The sequence below is a fragment of the Nematolebias whitei genome, chromosome 22 (assembly GCF_014905685.2).
Source record: "Nematolebias whitei isolate Nwh7 chromosome 22, NemWhi1, whole genome shotgun sequence".
NCBI lineage: Eukaryota > Metazoa > Chordata > Actinopteri > Cyprinodontiformes > Rivulidae > Nematolebias > Nematolebias whitei.
Window position 1 is genome coordinate 5,049,688 of NC_056519.1, and position 22,566 is coordinate 5,072,253.

The 22,566-nt window shown below is 40.0% G+C and overlaps 1 protein-coding gene across 1 annotated transcript in view; it reads left to right on the top strand.

The window, feature by feature from the left end:
* The window catches only part of LOC119428374 (proton myo-inositol cotransporter), an 83,756-nt gene that overhangs the window by 57,160 nt on the left and 4,030 nt on the right, over positions 1-22,566 (top strand). Inside the window, exons 5-6 of the mRNA XM_037696052.1 lie at positions 18,080-18,243; positions 18,319-18,439. Of these exons, the coding sequence (XP_037551980.1) occupies positions 18,080-18,243; positions 18,319-18,439 (285 nt within the window). The remainder of the gene's footprint in view (positions 1-18,079; positions 18,244-18,318; positions 18,440-22,566) is intronic.

Here is a 22,566-nt window from a genome sequence, read left to right on the forward strand (position 1 = left end):
ATTGTTTTAGTTTGTAGCTGTTGTTTGGCTAGTTTTAGTTTTCAGTTACTGTTTGACTAGTTTTAGCTTTCCGTTACCGTTTTGATCGTTTTAGCATTCAGCTATTGTTTGACTAGTTTTAGCTTTTAGGTACAGTTTAGCTCATTGTAGGTTTTAGGTTTTTTTTTTAAACAATTTTTAGCCTTTAGCATTTCTCTTAGCTCTATTACTTTTGTCGTTGAGCTACTAATTTGAACTTGCAGTTTTAGTTTAGCTAACTTTAGCTTTAGTTCTGTTTGGTTCAGAAAGCGTTTCAGTTTTATCCGTCAGATTTCTGCGGTGTCACTCCGCATTCACACTGGATTGAAATGCAGTCTCATTTGGAGGGAGATAAAGGTGAGGACGCTTTAAGGTGGGGACAACTTGCGATGACAAAGTGCTCCTGCCTGCAGTGTGTGACAGATCCCAGAAGGCTACCTGCTGGCCACCCGCCTTGCAGCTGCCAGGCTAGCCTCGTTAGCCGAGTTCTGAAGAGCCGGTAAGCTCTTCTCTCCTCGTCTCCGGCTGCTTTCCCTGATTAAACACAAGGCTGACGCTGAGAAAGGAGGCAGACGAGCAGTGAAGGAAGGTGGCAGACGAGCCGAAAAAGGCACACAAAAAATAAAAAATCAAACCAGTGTAGAAAAGCTCATATCGTGTGCTACTGTGGTTTCACACTCCGCTCTGTCTTATCAAGGACTTGACAGGAGCAGACTGAGTTCAGAGATATTATTTTTCTTTTGTCTTCATCTGTTCATGCCATCATGAAGCCAGTTAACAAATTCCACACCAGTTTGACCCAATAGATATAAAAGATCCACAAGGAGCGATAACAGATTACCTGACAGAGGTGGCAAAATGTAAATTAGAAGGATTTATACGTTAAATATCTCATAAACAAATGGACAGATTTTAATGACGCTCTCAGGAAGTAATCACTGGTTGGGCATCAACAGCTTATAACCTTTGAACCGATTCAAGATGGCTGCCACTGCTTATTGTTGTTAGCAAACTAAAACATATGTATCCAAACACATGTATAAATCAGCCAGTTTTACAGATATTTAACCGCAGTTTAGTCGACACTCATCACATTCTCCAAGCACTAACTGATCACATAGATCCTTGTTAAAAACTTTGACACCCACTGCAGCAATAATCATTTCTTCTGGGATATTAGCACCATTTTCAGAATTGCAAATGTAAAACCCTCATTTCTGGTCATGCATACTTTAATGCACATTAGTCCTCTCAGCTGTGGCAGTGAGCCGTTAAATGAAATGCATTTATGCAAACTAACGTAGACACATTTTATCTTGGAGCTGTAAAAAAATCAACTAGCACTCACAGATGATGTTGAGATAATGTAATGTTAGTGTCACAGATGAGGTAAAACAACCACTGCCTTTTAGTTATGTCTCCATTTAGGATATTTTTGCTTGAACTTAATCTACATTTTTGACTCATTTACAGACAAATGCATTTGCAACCCCATTCAGTTGCTTTTTTTTTATTTTTTTGTCCCCATTGTGGAGCAAATAAGGGGAATTGGAAATACCTCCGTCCATGCGTGCGTGAGTGCTGTGAGCACAATAACTTGGACAAATAAGCGTCTGGTCAACTTCCTTTTGGGTGTGTGGTTGCATCTTGGCGTAAGGCAGGATACTTTTGAAATTTGGATCGCCACATCAAAATCCAAGACGTCCACCAGAGGAAATTATGCTTTCTAGTTTTTTATATTGCTTAAAAGTGTAGTTTCCAAATGACTGGGGTGGCTGAAGATTAATCTATGGGGGCCAAGGCCACCACTGGCTCCCCCATTGCACCTGGTAGTGGATAAAATCGCTCCCTCCGCTCACTAGGATCCGACACACTGCGTCGCCTCAGACAGGAAGAGAAAAACTACCTCTGTTCTAGTGTAACTCCTATTCACTCGAATATTTTGCACCGAAAACATTAAGGTTTACTTACATTCCCTGTTCCAATCCCAGTCCAGAAAAACACTCATCTGGTAAACTACTAACATTCACTACTCAAATCCTTCAGCGACAGGGGACGTCGGCGTACCGCTTGTTACTCCTTAGCTGTAGCACCAATTCAGACGGCAAAATAATAAATTAATGAAAAAAACTGACATATTTGTGTGATGCTCTTAGTAGACAAATATGTTTGTCCCTGAAAACATTGATTGTTGAGTTCTGGATCTTTTCTGTTTTTTTTTTTTTTCTTTATTCTTGTTTTTTTATTATTATTATTATTGGATATCGATTGATTTTTGCTGATTGACCTGCAGCGACTTAAATCTTTGTGTTCCGGCAGGACGATGCCCTTTAAACACGTCTACAGTGATTAGCATCAAAATGTCTCAAATCCATCATGACAGAGTTTCAGCGGAACACAAGCAGACAGTTGAACCTCTTCTATCCTGGAGCTGACGGTGCTGGGTCCATTTCCAAGCATGGTACGCTGGAGTTTTCATCTATCCAGATTATAGTTGCAGACATAAAATTCTAATTTGACCTTGGTATAGACAGAATGCACGTGATGCCAGGGAGCATGTCAGCGATTGGCACTATGGTTACGCCTTTTGAGGCAGGTGCTTTTGGACCGCTCAGAACGCTGTCAGTCTTTATGCCTGTTTTAGGAAATGTCCCTGTTTTTGTTTGATTTGGGCAGAGCTAGTATGACGGCCTTACAACTAGGCCTGTCACGATAACAAATTTTGCTGGGTGATTAATCGTCTCAGAAATTATTGCGATAAACGATAATATTGTTTTGAAATTTGACAATAATTAGTAATTGTTGTCAAATTGAAGAAGAAACGCTGGTTAATTTTTGTGTGTAGTACCTGTTCTGACCACTGGATGGCAGTATAGGACTATTTGAATCGAAGGATGGATAGTGAGGGAGCGAGCAGCATGTCTCTAGAAAAAAGGAAGGGAGGCCCCTTGACATGACATGGGCTGTCTCTCCATCTGTTTTTTTGGTTGTCAAAATGGCGGACGCTCGGTGTGGTTTGAGCTCTTTAGCATAGCATTTTTCACACAAAGCTTTTAATAAAAAAAAATCAGTAAACAAGTCCTCAGCTTCCTTTTGCAGAGAAAAACTTTTTAGACGAAGACACGGGTTTCAACCGTGAATTTTGGAGCTTCGACAAGACGGAGGTTTTTTCCCATGGTCGGCCTGTTAGCTTAGCTCGTAGCTTAGCTTCTCAGCTTAGCTGCTTTTAACGATCCAAAAACGCGATTTTGGACGATTAAAACAGATTTTAAAGAGAAAAGGGAAAGGGAGGAGTCAGTGAGGAGCGCCGGAGTTGAGCCTTTTGTCATCCAGTGTCTTCAGTAGAAAGAGAGAGACACGAAGAAACGATAAAGCTAATAAATGAAAATGAGGTTGATAATTTTCATTTATCATGCGATTAATTAATTTATTGTTTATCGCGACAGGCCTACTTACAACTAATTATTGGAGCCTACGTCAAAGTAGATGCTTTCTGAGCTCCATAGGGACTCGAGGAGTGTAAAGGGATGTGATTGGTTTGCATATGACTTGGGGCTGGACAATAATTTGATATCGATATATATCACAATATAATTTTATTCAATAATGGTGATATGAATTAGAAGCACGTTTTCAATATTTTGATACACATTATACTATGATTACAGTGTTTCACTCAAGAATGTCTTTTTCTGTTAGGTTTGAAGCGGCTGCTTCAGTTTCAACCCGAACAGAAAAAGCCGCAACACAGCTACGTAAGTGCATGGTGACATACACCACAGCTCAAAGGAGTCATTCAAAATGAACGCCCATGACCGTCAGAATGCGAATCAACAAGCTTTCACAACGTCCATGTACGTCCATCTTCCGGACGACTGTACGTACATGTCCTCGTTGCATCTCGGTGCAATGATAATGAAGCTTATTCTGATTCTGATTCTAAAGTAGGATGTATGTAACTATTGCTGTTGACGCCAGTGATGTGTTCAACGTGGACGGCACAAAGCGGACTGAACAGTTGTCTTGGTTCCAAAAGTCATTCTTCTGAGTGTTTGTGGCACATTTTCTAACTGAGCTTTGGGAGATAAGCCAAGAGTTCACAACACACGACTTCCAAAGCATTCTCCGTTGTTGCTGGTGAACGTCAGGCCATAAATGACATCGTTGCGCCGACCGTTGAGTATTAAACAAGAACTGCGGTCTTGAAAGCAAACACGAAAGGTGGTACCTCACTGTTGGGAGTCTATTTGGCTACTCAGATGTGACTCAGATATAATAATTTCCAGTCACAGCTTTATTGAATTTTGATCGTTTGAGATGAATTAACCAACAAGTGTTGTGTCTGCATTTTGTTTTCATGTGCACGGCTTGCAAAACTGTATTCTATGCCATGCGATCTATTTCGTTGTCCACCTAACACACACTGTACCCGTCTCAGCTCGCTTTGATGTTTCCTGTCATAAAGAGGGATCCTGTGCTCTAACATTTATGGACTAAATTGGAAGAGTGGAAGACGGGTTCGAATTACCTTCAACAAATCTGATGACGTTTAAACGACGTCCTAGAGGGTTTTTTAAGCACAAACTGCGGCTACAGAAGACCAGAACTTGTTTGTAACTAAAATATTTGAAGGAAATAAAAACACTCACATACACACCAGCCGGCTGGATTCACCTCATACGTCAGATCGTCTCTGGACTCTGGTTGTAACACACGCACCAGCACACATTCAAAATTCATACATTTTCCTCTAAACCTGAGGCAGCAGCAACATTGTGTCAAGAATACATCACTCAGAGAGAAGCAGTCACGTCAGGTGTGGAGCCGGCTTCTCATTCTGTCCTCCTGCCTACAACTGAAGGGCTGGACGGGTTCAGTGATTGGGTTATTTTCTAAATATTTTATTTTTGCACAGTCTCCCCAGCTCTGCAGCATAAATGCAGGACAGTGTGATACAGCAGTGGATAGAGAGCTTCCGAATGAGATGTTGGACTGTTTTGATTTGATTAGCTTCATAATCGTGCACGTAAAGGTCACTGTGAGCCGGTGAGCACACATTGCATGTTGTGTTTCTGTTGCAGTGTAGTGACAGAGTACGAGTGAAGTACAACGACGGGACATAAAAGACTGAGTTGTTAAAGAAAAACAATTTTTTTTTTGTCTGGTTTGAGGGATTTAAAATGTTTGTTTTCGGTATACGTTTGGAATAAAAACACAGTTTTCAGTATTTGATCTATTAAGAATGGCTGAGATGAAGCGCACTAGTTTGGTATTATTGAATTATTGGCTGTTAGGTCGTGTAAGTGGGAGCAGCAATGTTCTTTTTTCTTAACGCGTTGACTTTCTGGAAATCGGCTTGTTCTCCTGTCAAAGTGAGGTGAACCAACAAATGTAGACAGTTACAGACCAACTTCTAAATTATGGATCGTACGTTAATTGTTTGAAAGACTTGCCTGTGATCAATTAAATTAAATTTTAGTGGTGAGTAACATTTTATCGCCATTTCAGACAGGTTTTAGAAAACATACGGTAGTACTAACAAAAAAGGTTGAATCATGTCATCTGGACTTCGTTTTTTTGTTAAAAAGAAACGTTTCGCCCCTCATCCAAGAGGCTTCGTCAGTCTGAGGCCTAGCCATCTGGTATTACCCAGAAGCCACCCTGACTCTTGTGTTTCAAGCCTGCCTCAGATACCCCTGAAGTCTGGCCTTTTCGGTACGGTACGGTAGTACTGTTACAACAGTTCTTAAAGTTTTAAAATATTTTATTCTGGCTCTGGATTGCAAAATATATGTTGCACTTTTTATTGACTTAGCCAAAGCTTTGTACACACTTGATCACAGTCTTCTGTTAAATATCCTAGAACACACCGGTTTATCAAAACACCATGACTCAGTTTGCAAATTATTTACTGTGTTCAGGTGGCAGGATCCACCTCTTCCTTCTGGGATGTTGGCGAGGGAGTACCACAAGGTTCAGTTTTGGGTCCAATTTTATTTTCAATTTATTTCAACGGTATGTGTAACAAACTGTCAAATGGTTCTTATCATTTTTATGCAGACGACACCATTATTTATTACTGCTCGTCACGTAATCAGGCTTTTACATTTTTACAAAACACTTTCAGTGTTATTCAGTCTCGTCTGCTAAAACTTAAACTGGTTTTAAATGCTGACAAAACCAAACTTGTGGTATTTTCTAACAAAAGAGAGCAACCAGGGCGCATCCCGCTAATTGTAACCCCACAGGAAAAAACATATAGAGCTGATCTCAAAATACAAATACTTTGGGTTGTTTTTTTTTTTTTCTTGATTGCGAGCTATCATTTAATCTGACATTGCTAATATGGCTATTAAATTCAAGGTGAAGCTTGTTTTTATTTTAGAAATAAATCCTGATTTTCACATAGCTTAAGGGAAACCTTAGTAGCTGCTACTTTCATGCCGTTACTGGACTATGGTGATGTGCTGTACACGAATGCCCCGTCCAAATATCCGCAGTCCGTAGACACCGTTTACCACAAAGCAATGTAATCTCTGGTTACAGTCACCTCACTCATCACTGTGGGCCGTACACTAAATCTGGCTGCTCTTCTCTTACTGCATGCAGATGTACACTCTGGGTGACTCCAATCTACAAAACTCTTCTGGACTTCATTCCATCTTATTTAGGCACTTTTCTTCAAAGAACTAACAGCTGCTATTATGCATTACATTCTAACAACGTTGTCCTTCTGTCAGTTCCTCGTGTCAGAACTGAATCCGGCTTCGCTGCCCCCTCAGCATGGAACGCCCTGCAGACTGATTTGAAACTACCAGAACTCATCTCTGTTGGAGCCTTCAGTTCATTCCTTAAAGACCATGTTAGGAAGACATTTAAACGACGCCCGTGTTAACCATTGCATGTGTTTTTTTAGCTGTCGCCTGTTATTCATTGTTGTTTGTGTTTTTAATTAGTGCTTGCACTTTCTTAACCAGTGACTGAGTTACTGCTAAGATCATTATTATGTGTTGCCTTGCACTTTGAAATCAAGGCCATTTAAGTGGGTATAATACGGTTTTATCCTATATTGTTAATCGTTTTGATTATTATTTTATGACGTGTGCTCCTGACCTCTAGGATAGGTCATCCTTGGAAAACAAATCTTGATCTCAGTGGGTTTTTATCTGGTTAAATAAATGTGATGATGACTTTATCCTTTAAACTCTGCCTGTCAAGTCCAACGTCAATTATCTCTGATGGTGCACCGATGAACATTAACCTCTGATAGATGTTAGATGTTTCTTTGTGAAGCGATACCCTTGTATGGTGATCCTTCTTAGCTCAATACTCTTGGGAAACATTAGAAGTCTTGTTTCCTTCCATTTGTGCTCTGTCTTTGTCATCCTGCTGTGGACCTACGTTTTTTCTTGTCGTCAGAAATCTCTTTTGTTCTTGCCAAGAATCTCTTCCTTGAACAAATTGTGACGCTCTTTGAAAGAAAACCAAACATCAGAGGAGATAATGTCCTGCACCTTCAACCTGCATTTATGCATTTCCTTGCACTCGGGTGTAAAATAGTGATGGGAATAAAAACGTTTACTGTTCAACCATCGCAAAGAATCTGCGAGATATTAGACTGATGACGGCTTCGTCAGCAGTAATGAGCGCGTTGCTCTGGTCTGTCAAAAGGCAAAGTTCTCAATTTACATGTCCATCTATGTTCCGAACTTAAATTATGGTCATGACATCTGGATCATGACCATATAAACGAGTTTATAAAAGCTAACAGCTCCAGGTGTTGCTTATGGTAAAGTAAAAATAAACTGATTAAAATGTCCACATGTAAAAAAAAATTAAATAAAACATGACCATGACAAACAGGCTTTGTTTTAGATTTCTATTCCTTTCCTTTTCCACATTCATACAGATTCGTACGTCCTTATGATTTTAATTTTAAAGCTATAAAAGTCTGAAATTACAACATTCATGGATAGTTTTGTTTGTCTCATATTGTTAACACTTTCTTTTATACAAACGCAGACTAGGAGACATAACCTGCAGTTTTAACCGTTTTCTGACATGAATATGTTTTGGAGTTGTGGACAAGTGTTCCTGTTACCAACAGATGAGGAGAGATGTCAGATGGAATCAGTCAACGTAAGTGGATGAATAAGTTCAGTCAGGTCTGAATGTTGCTGCTTGTGTTGTGGCTTCAAATACTATATTAGATTGAAATGTGCGCACACACTGTAAACTGCACTCCATCATCAGCTCCATGCTGTGTGGCGTGGTGTGTGTCTTACATTTGATTAGTGAGGAAAATTTGAATTATTCTCCTTAAAGAAGTCACGTTGTGGCTCCGCTGGAAGAGGATGGTTTGATTGAGCTGCTTTAAAACACGCAAACACAAACGAGCAGCATGGCGTTTTCTGCTTATTTATCTTTTTTGCATAGTGTGTGCACAAAACACGCACACACAGAGGAGTGCCAGCTCCCTGTGGACTACCCAGCAGAGCGACCGTGTAAAACTGGTGTGGCTTGACATTTCCAGCATGACATTTGTCTCGTAGACCATCTGTGAGGGCCAACTGGCCTGCGTCAACAACAAACTCAGTAAGTGGCCACCAACAACACACCGACACTGTATTATCATGTAGTAGATTTATAAACACCACAAACTACACAAAAAAATCCAAATGTGAGATTTTCCTTGAAAATAATATTATACCTAATCTCATGCGAGATCTCTGAGCTGTTACGCTTAGGATTGTGCGTTGTGAATGACTCTGCTACCATATTTTCCGCCGTACACGTCGCACCGCCCTATAAGTCGCATCAATCCAAATATGTCTAATAAAGTGGAAAAATTCATAAATACGTCGCTTCGCCGCATACGTCGCTTCGCCGCATACGTCGCTTCGCCGCATACGTCGCATCGCCGCATCTATTACGCGTCAACGCTGACGTGTCGCGTTTGTTTCGCATCGCCTCTGACAACCCGGAAATGTGGGAAGATGTGCCAAAAATCGATGGGCTGCCAAATGGTGGCCGTGGGAACTTGCACTATGGCAGGCCGATTGAGTCATTAATAGCTGGTGAAGATTCTCAGTCATCCAGGACATGGTAAATTCAAAAAAGTTCAAGACAAAAACAAAGTATAAAAAATATAATAAATAAATTCCGGTTGTTTTTGTCTAGAACCGTTTTAAATTTGTCATTATAGCCACTTTTACCAATTATATGATACAATGACATGCCTTACTGCTACTACTGCTCTTCTGCCATCTAGCGGCTGAAAATTGTACTGTTCTATTTTTTTCAGTCAGAATGAATGAAAACTGTCATATCACAGGCAAAAATTGGTTTATAAATATGGGAAAGCTATAAGTCGGAGGGCATGCAAATTATGAAAAAAAAACAACTTATAGGACGAAAAATACGGTACTACCGCTTGAAGCTTTAGCTCAATATTTGTGAATCTGACCAAGGTATAGCCATTTTTGTGTGCTAATTATGGCTGCCAATCTGAATTGGATTGACCAAAAGTTAACTTCTTGTAGACGTACATCTTATGATTGCTTCCTGAAAGATTAATTTAAATTTGTCTAGTGGTGCGCGAGATATTTTAACAGGCAGACGCGCAACCAAGACAGAAAACATTAGCGCCTGCCTTTGGCTTTCAGCAGATTTTTAGAGTGCAAAGCAGCTGCACAGATTTAAACACGAACAGGTAAAACATTTGTCATCATAGTGGAGAAATTTGAGGTTTAGATTTACTCAGAATGTTCAGTTTTAAAAACGAAGGCTCTTATAATCTCCAGTGACGAACATTCTTGTATGTGTCCATGTTTTCTGATATTCTCGATCTAGACCTCCACGTTTCCCTAATTTGATTATTTCTTCTGAGAACAACAGTGTATAGAAAATAATGCAGTGTCGAAGTGCTTCATGAGTGTGTGCTTGAATGAGGAGCCCTCGCAAAACACTTTTGTAGTTCCACTTCGTTTATCTCCGTAACAAAGGTAGGCGTTATTGCGATTATCTCTCAATCATGATGTTTTGTACATTAAAACAAACTCGGTGCTTCCCTGGTTTTTCTCTTGTTTAATTGGTCCTGACCGCCAAATAAAAGCAAGAGCTGTGGTTAAAAGAAATGTCTCGACTGGCAGTCCAGACGTCAAAATCTGGTCAACCAAAGGTCCACTCTTTCAGTTTATTCCTGATTTCAACTCGTGAACTTGCTGCATAATGTATTCCAGCTGAAAAATATGGCAGTTTTTCAATATGTTTTACTGATTAATGGCGTGGTTTTGAAACCTTTCTGTCAGAGGAGGGTTCCTGTCCAGGAGTCAAAATGTATCTCTAGCACTCTAAAGACTGGTTGGAGAAGCCCACAACAACTCTGAGACTATTTTGAAAGAAAAACATTCACACAAATGTTTTAAACGTGTTCAAAACTCAAGTAACAGATCTTTTTACCTTACGCAAGGAAGTTGAGAACCACTGCAAACGTTGCCAGACATTCGAGAGATTCCCTCATGAATAGCATTTGTCAACTAATCCCAGACCAATAAGATACCATCTTTACTGTTTCACTTGTACCAGTATTTAAAATATTAAACTGATATTGTGTTGCACAGTAGAACAGTTGGCCCTGTTACCTTGCAACAAGAATGTTGCAGGTTTAATTCTCAGCTGGGAACTTTCTGTTTGGGTTTTCTCAGTGTACTTCAATATTCCCCTGCAGTCCAAAGACATACATGTTAGGACGAGTGGCTACTCTAAACTCTCTATAGGTGAAAATGGGTTTTGTCTGTCTTGTATGTCTCTATATGTGACCCTGTGATGGGCTGGCAGCCGGTGTACCCCACCTCTGGCCATGACTGCTGAAGATAGGCATCAGTTCCATACCAAGAAAGAACAAGCAGGTAAAGGAAATGGATGGACGAATGAACTGATTTGGCCTGAGCTTTAGATACATAAAGACCACTTTTGGGAAAGATTGTGTTGGAGACATCTTATCCCAGTTAGATCTGATTTTTAAATTGGATTTTCTTACTGACCGTTGAATGTGAACGTTGCTTTGCTGGCCATGAAAATATTTTGTGAGGCGTTCGATTGCTCCTGCACATTCCCAGTGAGAAGAACCACTGAAACGAGTGATAATAAAGCCTCCTGGGAGCATCCCTTCACCTTCTCTGGACCACCTCAGGAGGATTATACCTCCCAGCTTGTCTGGCTGCAGCTCAACTATTTTGCTCACCCTTTAGCTACCATGACCCTGAAATGGATTGAGTGGACACTGAAAATAAAATTAATTAAATGTGCCACTTTTCCCACATCTTTACAGCAGACAGAATGTAGCAAAGGTAACGGCAAAATGTATTTTTTGTGACGTAAAAGACGACTTCAGACGTGTCATTTCAGATGACGCCATGCGAGTGTCATTCAGAATCAGAACATCCATATTTAAGTGGATCCATTTGGGCTGAATGTTTTTGTTCCAGCACTAATGCGACGCCGTTCAGCGTTCGGATGCATTCATTTGAAAAATAGGCCACTTCCCAAGAGAATCATCTTTCTGTCTCACTCACACACTGTATTCCCCCTTTAGCTTTCCTTCCCTCTTCACCTTTCTCCTCTCCGTCCATTTCGTCTTGTTCTCACACCCATATCCATAATCTTTTTATCCTTATTCTCACTATTCAGTCTGTTCTCACTTCCTGCTCATTCTTTACAAGGTCCTTCTGGTTATCTGCTTGAACACCTTAGCAAATCTCTCACTCACACACTTGTTTGCTCACTCAGCCTCTCTGATTTACTGTTGCCTCACAGTTTATCTGAACTTCTGTCTTTCATGGCTGACGTTTTTATTCAGTGGAGATCATTCACACCATTTTATGAGTGTTCTTTAAATAATAAACATTTGTTTCTAACTGTACCTGAGTAAAACCTCTCTTTTTACTTTGCCACATGCATCAAAAACTACGGTAACTAGTCTAATGGTTTTGGACAAGCTTGCCCTTTGTCTTCGATCCTGCTTGTTCATGGACAGGACCTTATGGCACATTCAGAGAAGATGATGTCTGGTTTGAGATCATCAGGGTATCGTCTCTGAAGTGGTTTGTAGATAACATTGGAGTCAACTTCTAAAAATCTAAAGCCAACTAGAAAAAAGTGGTAAGTTGGGCAGTTTTGCCTGAAGCGAAGGAGTTCAGGTGTTAGTATCTTCTTTACAAGTTATGGTAGGATATAGCAAGAGATGCGCAAATAAATAAGAGCAGTAAGAAGGATGTCTTTCCTGCCTGTCATGGTGAGGAAGGAGCTGAGCGGTCTACGCTCTTGATTTACTGGCCCACTGCATTTCATCCCCCACCTATGTTGAGAGGATCTGTGTGTTTTGCGTCTCTCGTCTCATCTGTCCTGCCCTCCTCAGTGTTTCTCCCTCATGTCATCAGCTCCTGCCTCTGCCACCTGTTGTCCTTCCCCTTATGTTTGTGTTTATCCCCTTGTTAGTGCGTCTATACATTCTGCGTTGCGTTATTGTTCCCGTCCATGGATTGTCCCTTGTGGCGTCATGCTCTGGTTCCACTCGTGTCTCCTGATTTAAGAAAAGTAAGTTTTGCTGCCACGTCAGCTTTTGTTTTTGTTATTAATTTTTCGAGCTTCCCGAGTTCTGTCTGCACTTTGGGTCCAACAAGACCTACAGATGATGATACTATGCTTATGAGATATGGATCTTGACAAGATCCTTGATACAAGCAGCTGAAATGAACTTTCTCTGTAGGGTGTTGGGGTTCATCCTTAGAGTGAAGGTGAAGATCATCCTGTTGGAGTTGAGCTGCTGGTGCTTCATGTTGGAAGGAGGCAGTTGAGGGGGTTCAGGCATCAGTTTAGCATGCCTCCTGGGTGCCTCTCTATAGAAAGAGACTCCAGGGCAAACCCAAACCAATTTGCTGAAGGAATTATGTATCTATTCTGGCCTGGGAAGACCTTGGGACCCCCCAGGAGGTGCTAGAAATGTTCTCTGGGGAGAGGGATGTCTGTGTTTCTCTCAAATAAGTGGAAGAAAAAGAAGGAATGCATGGATACTGTGGAAGACTCTGAAAAGTACTTTATCAGTATCAGTAAGGGCTGAACCTGTTTAGCATCATGGACCAGTTTTATACAAGACAGCGTTCCCACAGATGGGCAGGTAAAATAAGTTTTACAGCAATTTTTCTTTGTGTAGTTGTTTTAACTTAATTATAGCAATTAGATTTGTTAGTTTGTGAGGAAGCACTGCTTATGAGTCAAGCAGAGGAAAGAGGTGCAAACAAACAAAAAAGAAAGAAAAAAAACATCCCTGGCAGACAAATGTATGCATTTATATAGATTATTTATTGTATTTTCTGCTGTACATGTTGCACCACCCTATAAGTCGCATCAGTCCAAATATGTCTAATAAAATGAAAAAAAAAAAAAAACATAAATAAGTTGCTTCACCATATACGTCGCATCTATTACGCGTCACCGCTGACAACCCGGATATGTGGGAAGGTATTGTGCCAAAAATCGCTTGGCTGCCAAATGGCGGCCGCGGGATCGTGCATGGGAGGACTTTAACAAGAATTTAACAAGATTAATGCTTAAAAATAATTATCTGTTTGCTCAAAATTATAGCAAAGGTGTGTCTCAGTCTAACGTTTGCTTAATAAATGCACTTTGACGGTCAAATCAGCTGCATTTTCAAAAGCCAATACGCGGAAACATGAACGTGCAGAGGGCGACTCGCTGTCCATTTCTTCGAAATTTAACAAGATAACCACCTAAAACAATTATTTGTTTGCTCCACTTTATAGTAAAGGTGTGTCTTAGTCTAACTTTTACTTAATAAATGCACTTCGATGGTCAAATTAGCTAAATGTCACCGGGGCGGCGCAGCGAAATGAAGCTGATTTGACAGTTGCTCCAGGCAAACGACGGTGGCAGGCTGTGGCAAGTTGATTTTGTCATTAATAGCCACTTTTACCTATTACATGATACTGTGGCATGCCATACAGTTCGACTGCCATCTAGCAGCTGAAAATGGTAGTGTTCAATATTTTCAGTCAGAATGAATGAAAACAATCATATCTCAGACAAAAATTGGTTTATGAATATGGGAAAAATCCATAAATATGTCGCATCTGTGTATAGGTCGCAGTGCATGAAAATTATACAAAAAACTGTGACTTATAGGCCGGAATATACGGTAGTTCTTGACCCGGTGCGTGGCAAACCCAGTGTTAATGGATGCTACAGAGGACAAGTATGCAAGCATAAAAATGGATTTTATTAGTGCTGCATATGTTTAAAAAACTATTCTAATGTGGAATTAATGAGTTTTGTAAATCTGGTGTATAAATCAGTATGTTATTGTATCAGTACGGTTGTATAGGTTTTCTTTGTACAACTGCTTAAAGCATGGTGCTTTCATTTAACTTTGTCTGCCATTTTGGTCAGAAATGCCACAGTTTTGCTTAAAACTATTACCGTAGTTTGCACACAGGACCCTACTAATGAAATATAGCTATGGATGATAGTAGCATTTTTTATTTTTATCTCAAAGCTGTACACAAAAAATTATTTCCCTAATCCAAAACAACTCTTAAGATTATTTTATTTTAACGCACAAGTACCTTTTAATCTTTGGTGAACATGTTTAACAAGATAACTATGCTACCATCTCTAAATTATGAGAACAGCAGATTTAGAAACACCAACTCAAAGATGTTTGGCTTCTATGCTAATCTTTTATTTTACCTTTAGTTGCACAGGTAGTCTCATTTTCAAAAGACCTGTTTTAGACAGACAACATATCGAATACAATAACAATATACAACGATAAGTAAGTTTCTTTCGGCTGCTCCCTTGTTCGGGGTCACCACAGTGAGCAAACTCGCATGAAAGATTTGGCAATTTGTTTTACTCCGGATGCCCTTACAGAAGCAACCTGGGCTCGAACTCGCAACCTCAGGATTACGAGACCACAATACTGACCACCGCAGCAACAATAAAAGCAATTAAAACCAATACTGTTACAAAAACAATAAAATCAGTGCCATAAAAACTAGGTAAAATTCTAAAATTGAACGTTTGCTTAGATTTTTCTAATGACCTCATCAAATGTTTAAAATCCCTTATAGAAATCAAAGTGGACAGCTTCAGATCTTGTTGCGAGGTGTTCAAGGTTACAGGAGCAGAGTAATTTGCCTTTTTGCCGAGTTCAGTTCGCAGTGAGGGAATGCCGCAGGTAATGAAGGCCTGAGAGCGCACGCTGTAACTGCACTGACGATGTGACATGGGAGGAGATGTAAGAAGGTAGCAGACCAAGGAGTTATTTGTAGATGAAGATGTACGAGTGTGAGAGTCTATGTGTAGATAATGATGACCAACTGGCCAGTAAGTACAAAGCGCAGTGATGGTACGGTAGTTACAATCAGTTATGAACTTTACCGCACCCTCCAACATCTGCAAGGATCTGGCAAGGGCATTCATGTAAACAATGTCACCATAATCGATAGCTGGCAGGAAAGTTGCAGCTACAAGCCGTTTCCTGGGGTTCAGAGCTAACGGTCCTCTGAAGTCATTCTTGTAAGTATGTAATGTATGTATGTTATGTCTGTCTGTGTATATACATGTATGTATATGTGTGTGTGCCATAATCAGTTAAGATGCAGAGAGAGAAACAAAGAAACAGAAATAAGAACTTCTAGTCCTGCTGCTGCTCCAGAAACCTTCTGCTTCCTTGTGTTTGTGTCTCTCTGAGCCTTTCTGTGTCTGAACTCAGCAGGTAGATGTTAGTTTTGGGGATGACTAATAAAGCCATTTATAAGCTCTCTGCTTGTATGCTGCACACAGCTGTAGGTAAATCAGAACTTCTCTGCATCTGAATTCTCTTCTAGTTTTGTCTGACTGGAAGCCACGTCAGAAAAGAGGGGAAGAAATGTATGCTAACCTTTCGTTTGGATGCCGTGTTTTAGGAAATGGTGAGAGTACTTGAGAGAGAGTTAAGGAAGTGTTTGAAGACATGAGAAACAGAATGCTAATTCCAAGTTTCCGGTCAAGACATGGCAACACCAGAGATTACTTCTTTTGTTTTTTGTCCTTCTCCTTTGTGTTGCTGTCTTTCCAGGCTTTAGATTTATTACATTTATTACATCTCCATCTGCTTTTTTAGAGTCTATACATGAGCCTGTTGAGTAAACATACTATAGGTATTTCTCCTCTAATGGGAAATAATTAAGTAAAAAAGTACAACCCGCTTGCTGTCTTGCAGGCCAAAGTTTTAAACGAAGATCTTGTACTATCTGTTAGCACTCAGTAAGTATTTTTGATGACTCTCAGCTGTGACGTCAAGTTTTAGTTCAGTATCTATAAAATCGATTGCCTTGGGTAAAAAGGACAAGTTCGACCTCTCCTAAAGAGTGAAGCACTCATCCAGCAATCACAGCCTCTGAATCTCTGAGTGTCATCCACTCATGCACAGCCAGTTAGCAATCAGCTAAAAATAGTCTGCCACCAGTCAGGTTCTGAGGCTCTTAGTCTCTCATACTGTGTAATAATTGTACTTGGAACGTTAGCCCCACGTTGCTTCATGCCTGCAGATTACCTCCAATCATCATCAACCAAGCTCTCAGCAGACTGTAAACAACAGGCACAGGAGCCCATTTCCTGTTCCAGTTCTGTTCTCATCAAACTGTGGCACAAGGGTCCACATACTGTAGCGTAGTGGTGGTCCCTGGGACTAATCTGGCATACGAGTCCATTCCATTCGGCCTATGAAGTACTGAATCTATGGATGCACAGAAACCACATTTTTCCCAAACCGAATACTTGTTGATACTAAGTACTGGTTGGCATGAGTACTAATTTGTTTTCTCAAAACAGGTTTTTGAATTCAAACATGAAGTAATTTGATTCAGAGTTTTAACCTCTACCAAACCCACTGCACCGTACTGGTACTAATAAATAATACAGCCCTTACAGTGACTTTGAAACGTGCTTGAAAATCAGAGGATTTCTTCCTTTCATGTTAGCTCCTTATACGGAGCTGAACAGCAAGTCTTTTCCAACAGCGCCCATTGGTGAACTGTGAGATTCTTGGTAAGCTCGTGCTCAAATCTTACATTCCCTCCTCTGCTCGGTGACAGAATACAGTCGTTAACCGCTGCCATGAACAACTCTTTGAACTTGGTGCTGCGTTGTTCTTGTTTTTTTTCGTCTTATCAAACAGAGTGTGCAGAAATTGCTACCCTTCATTTGTTCTACTGGCAACTTTGCTGAGCACAAATTGCAGTCTGCTTGGGTTTTATCTCCATCGTTCCCTTTGAGACAGCTTCACACATGGATTGCTTCTTTTGCCACAATGCTGCTCAGCTGTTGTGAACGCCACTGTAAAGTGGCATCAATACTGTGGTATCAGAAGACTTTTATGAATATGAATATACAGTATTAGAATCGATACCAGATACTGATATGGCATACCGAACTGAGTCATCAATAAACTATTTTCGATCTGAGTACCGTATTGTCAGAGAAGGTAAATGACAATAGCACCTCGGCGGATCAGAGAGTTTGTTCATTGCACAGTTTGTAAACTTTTATTTTGTAGACAGCAGAACCGTCAGGTGGTTTTAGCTGGTTATTCCAACAACAGCATGCTAAATTATCTACAGCCATCTTTAGATGTCACCAAAACGTTCATTGTTAGATCAATTTTAACCATCTAAGTCAACTTTAGATGTCATCTTCAATGCAAAAAAGCTTGCCAACTCTCTTTAGTTTATTTAATTAATTTGTTTACTCTTTACTTTAAAAATTTTATAATATATTTATGCAACGATTGGCATTTATGTACAGTTATTCTAGTGTGGAGTCTAAACAAAGCTTTTTAATCTAAAGAAAATAAGAACGTTTAAGAACTGATTAATTAATTAGCATGGCAATGGTTGTCTATTTGTTGCAGAAGAAATTAAATTTAACCTCAGACCTCATGAAGAATTTATGTGAAACTTTCTAAGTGAAATATGGTGTCATCATGTTGATGTTACTGCAGGTACTACAGCGCCACCATCCTGCAGATGTCGGGGGTGCGAGACGACAGGTTGGCGATCTGGCTGGCCGGTCTCACCACCCTCACCAACTTCCTGTTCACCCTCTTGGGGGTGTGGCTTGTAGAGCGGGTGGGGCGCAGGAAGCTGACTTTGGGCAGCATCCTAGGTAAGCCCATTCTAAATCAAAGAGTTAAAGTGAAGCCACTACAGTGTAAATGTGTATTTTGTTGTTTTTCAACAGGTACCTGTTTGAGTTTGAGTGTTTTGGCCATCGGTTTTCTCACATCTGCCCAGCACAGTCCTCCCGTCACATTCCACCCATTAGACCCCGACATCGCCAACTCAACATGCTCCAAGTACCAGTGAGTAAACGCACACGAATACCACCTTTATCACAAACGCCATTAATCACCGCCTTTCATAAGCTAACATAAACTAAATAACTCCCGGGGCGTATAGGTTAGAATTAAGGTACTGTTTAACGGAACTTAGAAGATTAATTAAGCTTCAGTAAGTCTCCTAAAAAGACATGTTTGATATGTTTACAGGTTTTCCCTGGTATTTTTCTGTTCTAGAATTGTGCCGCTCAAGGTGGCTGCATGTTTGAGTAGCTGTTACTTTCATTCTGGAATATTGCTTTTGAAAACTTTATTTCCTCTTTTTTTCTGGATGTAAATGGCTTTTTATGGATGACATCTTCTTCTGGTATTGGATGCTGTGCAGCTGGAAGGATTTTTACTGAAACTTTTTTACTTTTGGACATTTGTTATGAAGTGTAACCATGACAACAAGGTGGTTTTTTTACAGCTGATTAACATCTCAAAGCTCAGCCTCAAATCCCAAATGAGTTGTAAAGGAGGCATCGAGGATGCATCTCTGTCTACCTGGCAGAGGTGCTTGAGTGACTGACTGCTGAGTTCCTTGGAGCTGGTAGGAAATGTGGCTCATAACAACAAGACCAGGATCATCCCCAAAGCCTGCAGTTGTCTGCAATGATGAGGAGCTCAAAAGCTGCTGAGACGAGTAGCCATCACTCTGGGAGGAGTTCTGCCCAACATTCAAGTTGTCCTGCTTCCCAGGACCGAGAAGCCCGCTGGGTCCTGGTGGATGGATCGGCATTTGCAGCCAGTTTTTTCCAGATCTGCTGCGGGAGATCCTTACTGCTCACAGCCATCAGCATATATAGTAACTCTTAACGAAACCAGGATGAGCTACAACAACATTTAATTTCCCTTTGGGATTAATAAAGCATTTTGAATTGAATTGAACTGAATTAAATGTCCTAATTAGGGATGCACGATATTGGATTTTTTGCCGATATGCCAATATGTTAAAACTTATTTGGCCAATAACCGATGCCAATACCGATATTTTATATACGTTCCTTTGTCAGAACATATCCCTCTTATTTAGGCTTATTTGCTACAAACATTGTGTAACAGCTGTAAGAGCTGGTGACATATTCAGTAACAGCCATATGATATGCATAGCACTTTAACTTATATTAAATAAAAAGTGTTAAATGTTATTTATTAGCATTAGTCACCTGCAATGCTGTCTCACTTGTGGAGGCTTGTTCCGGGTTCCTAGCTGCATTGAGGGATCTTCTGCACTCCTGTCCATGAAGGACAGACTTTTTAAGTTAAAAGTTTTTGGCCATCCGTTGTGCCGTACGACTAATCATGCTAACGCGGCTAACACTTGACGTCCAAATGTCTGTGGTAAAACTCACCCAACAAGTCGTGCTATCAGCTATTAGCTTCTCAAGGAGGTCAGAAACGATGGCTTGTAACTCGGGTAACGTTACGTCGGAAAAATATCTCCGACTGGGGACGATTAGAGAGGCTCAACGTAGTCCATAAATCTTCGGAATCCGACTTCCTCACCAACGAAAAAGAAAACTTCCACACCACCGACATTTTGAATTTTCCTCTCCGCCGTGAGATCAGGTAGGCGCACATGACGTCATCACGTTGTGCTACCACTGCAGGCAAAAACAGCGCCTTTTATATCGATGAGTTATTTTAATGGCATGGCCAATGTCCGATATTGAACTTTAACGCTAATATCGGCCGATACCATGCCGATAATATTGTGCATCACTAGTCTTCATTTCTTTTTAGGCAATTCTGAAAGGAAATATCAATGCAAGCATGGTTGTAGATCGTGCGCAGGGTTCAAAATTATCTCCATCTTCTGATGCTCTTACATGATTGAAAAGTGTTCGTAGATTTTGGTCGTCGAGACTCAAACATACGATTCAAATTAAAAAGAGACGGTTCAGATCTTTGGAAGTGGGTTTCTGTGGAACATTTATAAACAATCAACGTAATTTTTGACTATTTTGTCAAATGACAAAATTAAATTTTTGGAGGACCCTCTACTTACCGTTGCTTTATGATAAGATAAATATGGGATCTATAAAAATGCATTTATAATGGATCTCTATAGGTTTGATTTTTCCATGAAGGGACGCTAAAGAGCGGTAGAGTTTATGGGTGCAGTTAAAATAAATTTTTTCCCCACAAGACGTTCTGAGGGTTAAATCAGCACAAACCTAAGCTTTTGATAGCTAGAGCTTTATCATAAGTGTCTTTCATCAAAAACGGCTACAACTCACTCCGTCTCGCATCAAACTGTAAGATTGAGCGTTTTCTCGACTGGAGGCCGTGAGAGGTCTCTGTGTTCCAGTTTACTCCCACTAACACGAGAAGAAACTCCTGCGTAACGACAACGCCTAATGGCCTCTGACCACCACACACTCCATGTCATACACACACGGCAGTAATTTACAGAGATGAGTGCTTTCAGCACTGTGGAATGGTTTTGTTGTGTTCTCACACACTCTTAACAACCACAGAGTTACTGATCGTCTCTGTTGCGAACGGTTTCCCTTTATCTTTAGATTACACAATCTAACCAAAGTAACACAAACAAGACCTGTTACATCCAAACTGTGAGGCACAGTTTCCCTACAGTTACATCTTTAAGAATGTGGATTTGTGCGACCAGTGAATGTCCGATGAGTTAAAAATAGAACTAAAGAGAAAAAAGCTGTTAGGAGAGGTTTCAGAACGGATTACAAAAAATAATAATTTGGCAATGAAATGGAGCTCTTCTCCTGCAAGCCTCCACAGTTAGAATATTCAATAGACTATTTATTAGTATAAAAATAAATTTATATTTCTGACAAGATGTGACAAGGTGGTGTTGAATCAAATTAAAAGTCAGTTTTTTTTTCTTTTACTGTGGAGCAGAGGTAGTATTAGAGGTGCATTTTTAATTGGAAACTGAACAAACGTTGGGTTTATTAGTCATAAACATGCCAATAAATAAAATAAAATGCTGATTTGAAATGAAAATAAAATGTTTATAAGATTACTATCGTAGTCGGTGTGGGATTGGACCCAGATGCAGGCAGACTTGAGGATCTTGGGTAAAATAAAAATGATTTATAAACAAAGTTGACATGGCAGCAACATACAAAACTTAGGAGTGGAAAACACATGAGGACCAAGACATCTGAGAAGCATTCAGGATAAAGACAAGGAAGCGTATAAAACTAAAACTAAATGGGATTGAAAGTGGGAACACCTGGGATGAATGTTGATTGGGGACAGGTGAGGGTGGCAGGCTGACTGGGCTTACTGAGGGGTAAAAAAAAAGATGGAACAAGAGACACAAAAACGCAAAAGATCAGAACTGAACAGGAAAACAGAACTCAAAGGACAAAAATAAAATCACCAAGAAGCACAGCTACGACTGTTACAGCTGCTAGTTGACAAACTTTTACCCAGATAACATTCGAAGGTTAAAGTAGATCAATATGGCCTCCAAAGATGATGTTAGAAAAGTTTTCTTTTTCCCCTTTAATATGTGTAATATGTTTATAATTCAACAAAGTACTTCTGCATACTTTGTGCTTTTTTAACAATCCATATAAATGTAGCTCAATCAGGAACACCATGCTTTGACATTTGTAGTTTTTATACTTTGCTGCCATTTTGCTCTTAGAATACTGTTCTGCTGCTTTGAGCTACTGTTCTGCTGCTTTTAGCTCATGTTCTGTTCATTTTAGTTCATGTTCTGCTCATTTTAGCTCATGTTCTGTTCATTTTAGTTCATGCTCTGCTCATTTTAATTCATGTTCTGCTCATTTTAGCTCATGTTCTGTTCATTTTAGTTCATGTTCTGCTCATTTTAGTTCATGCTCTGCTCATTTTAGTTCATGTTCTGCTCATTTTAGTTCATGTTCTGTTCATTTTAATTCATGTTCTGCTCATTTTAATTCATGTTCTGCTCATTTTAGCTCATGTTCTGCTCATTTTAGTCCATGTTCTGCTCATTTTAGTTGATGCTCTGCTCATTTTAGCTCATGTTCTTCTCATTTTAGTTCATGTTCTGCTCATTTTAGTTCATGTTCTGTTCATTTTAGTTCATGCTCTGCTCATTTTAGTTCATGTTCTGCTCATTTTAGTTCATGTTCTGC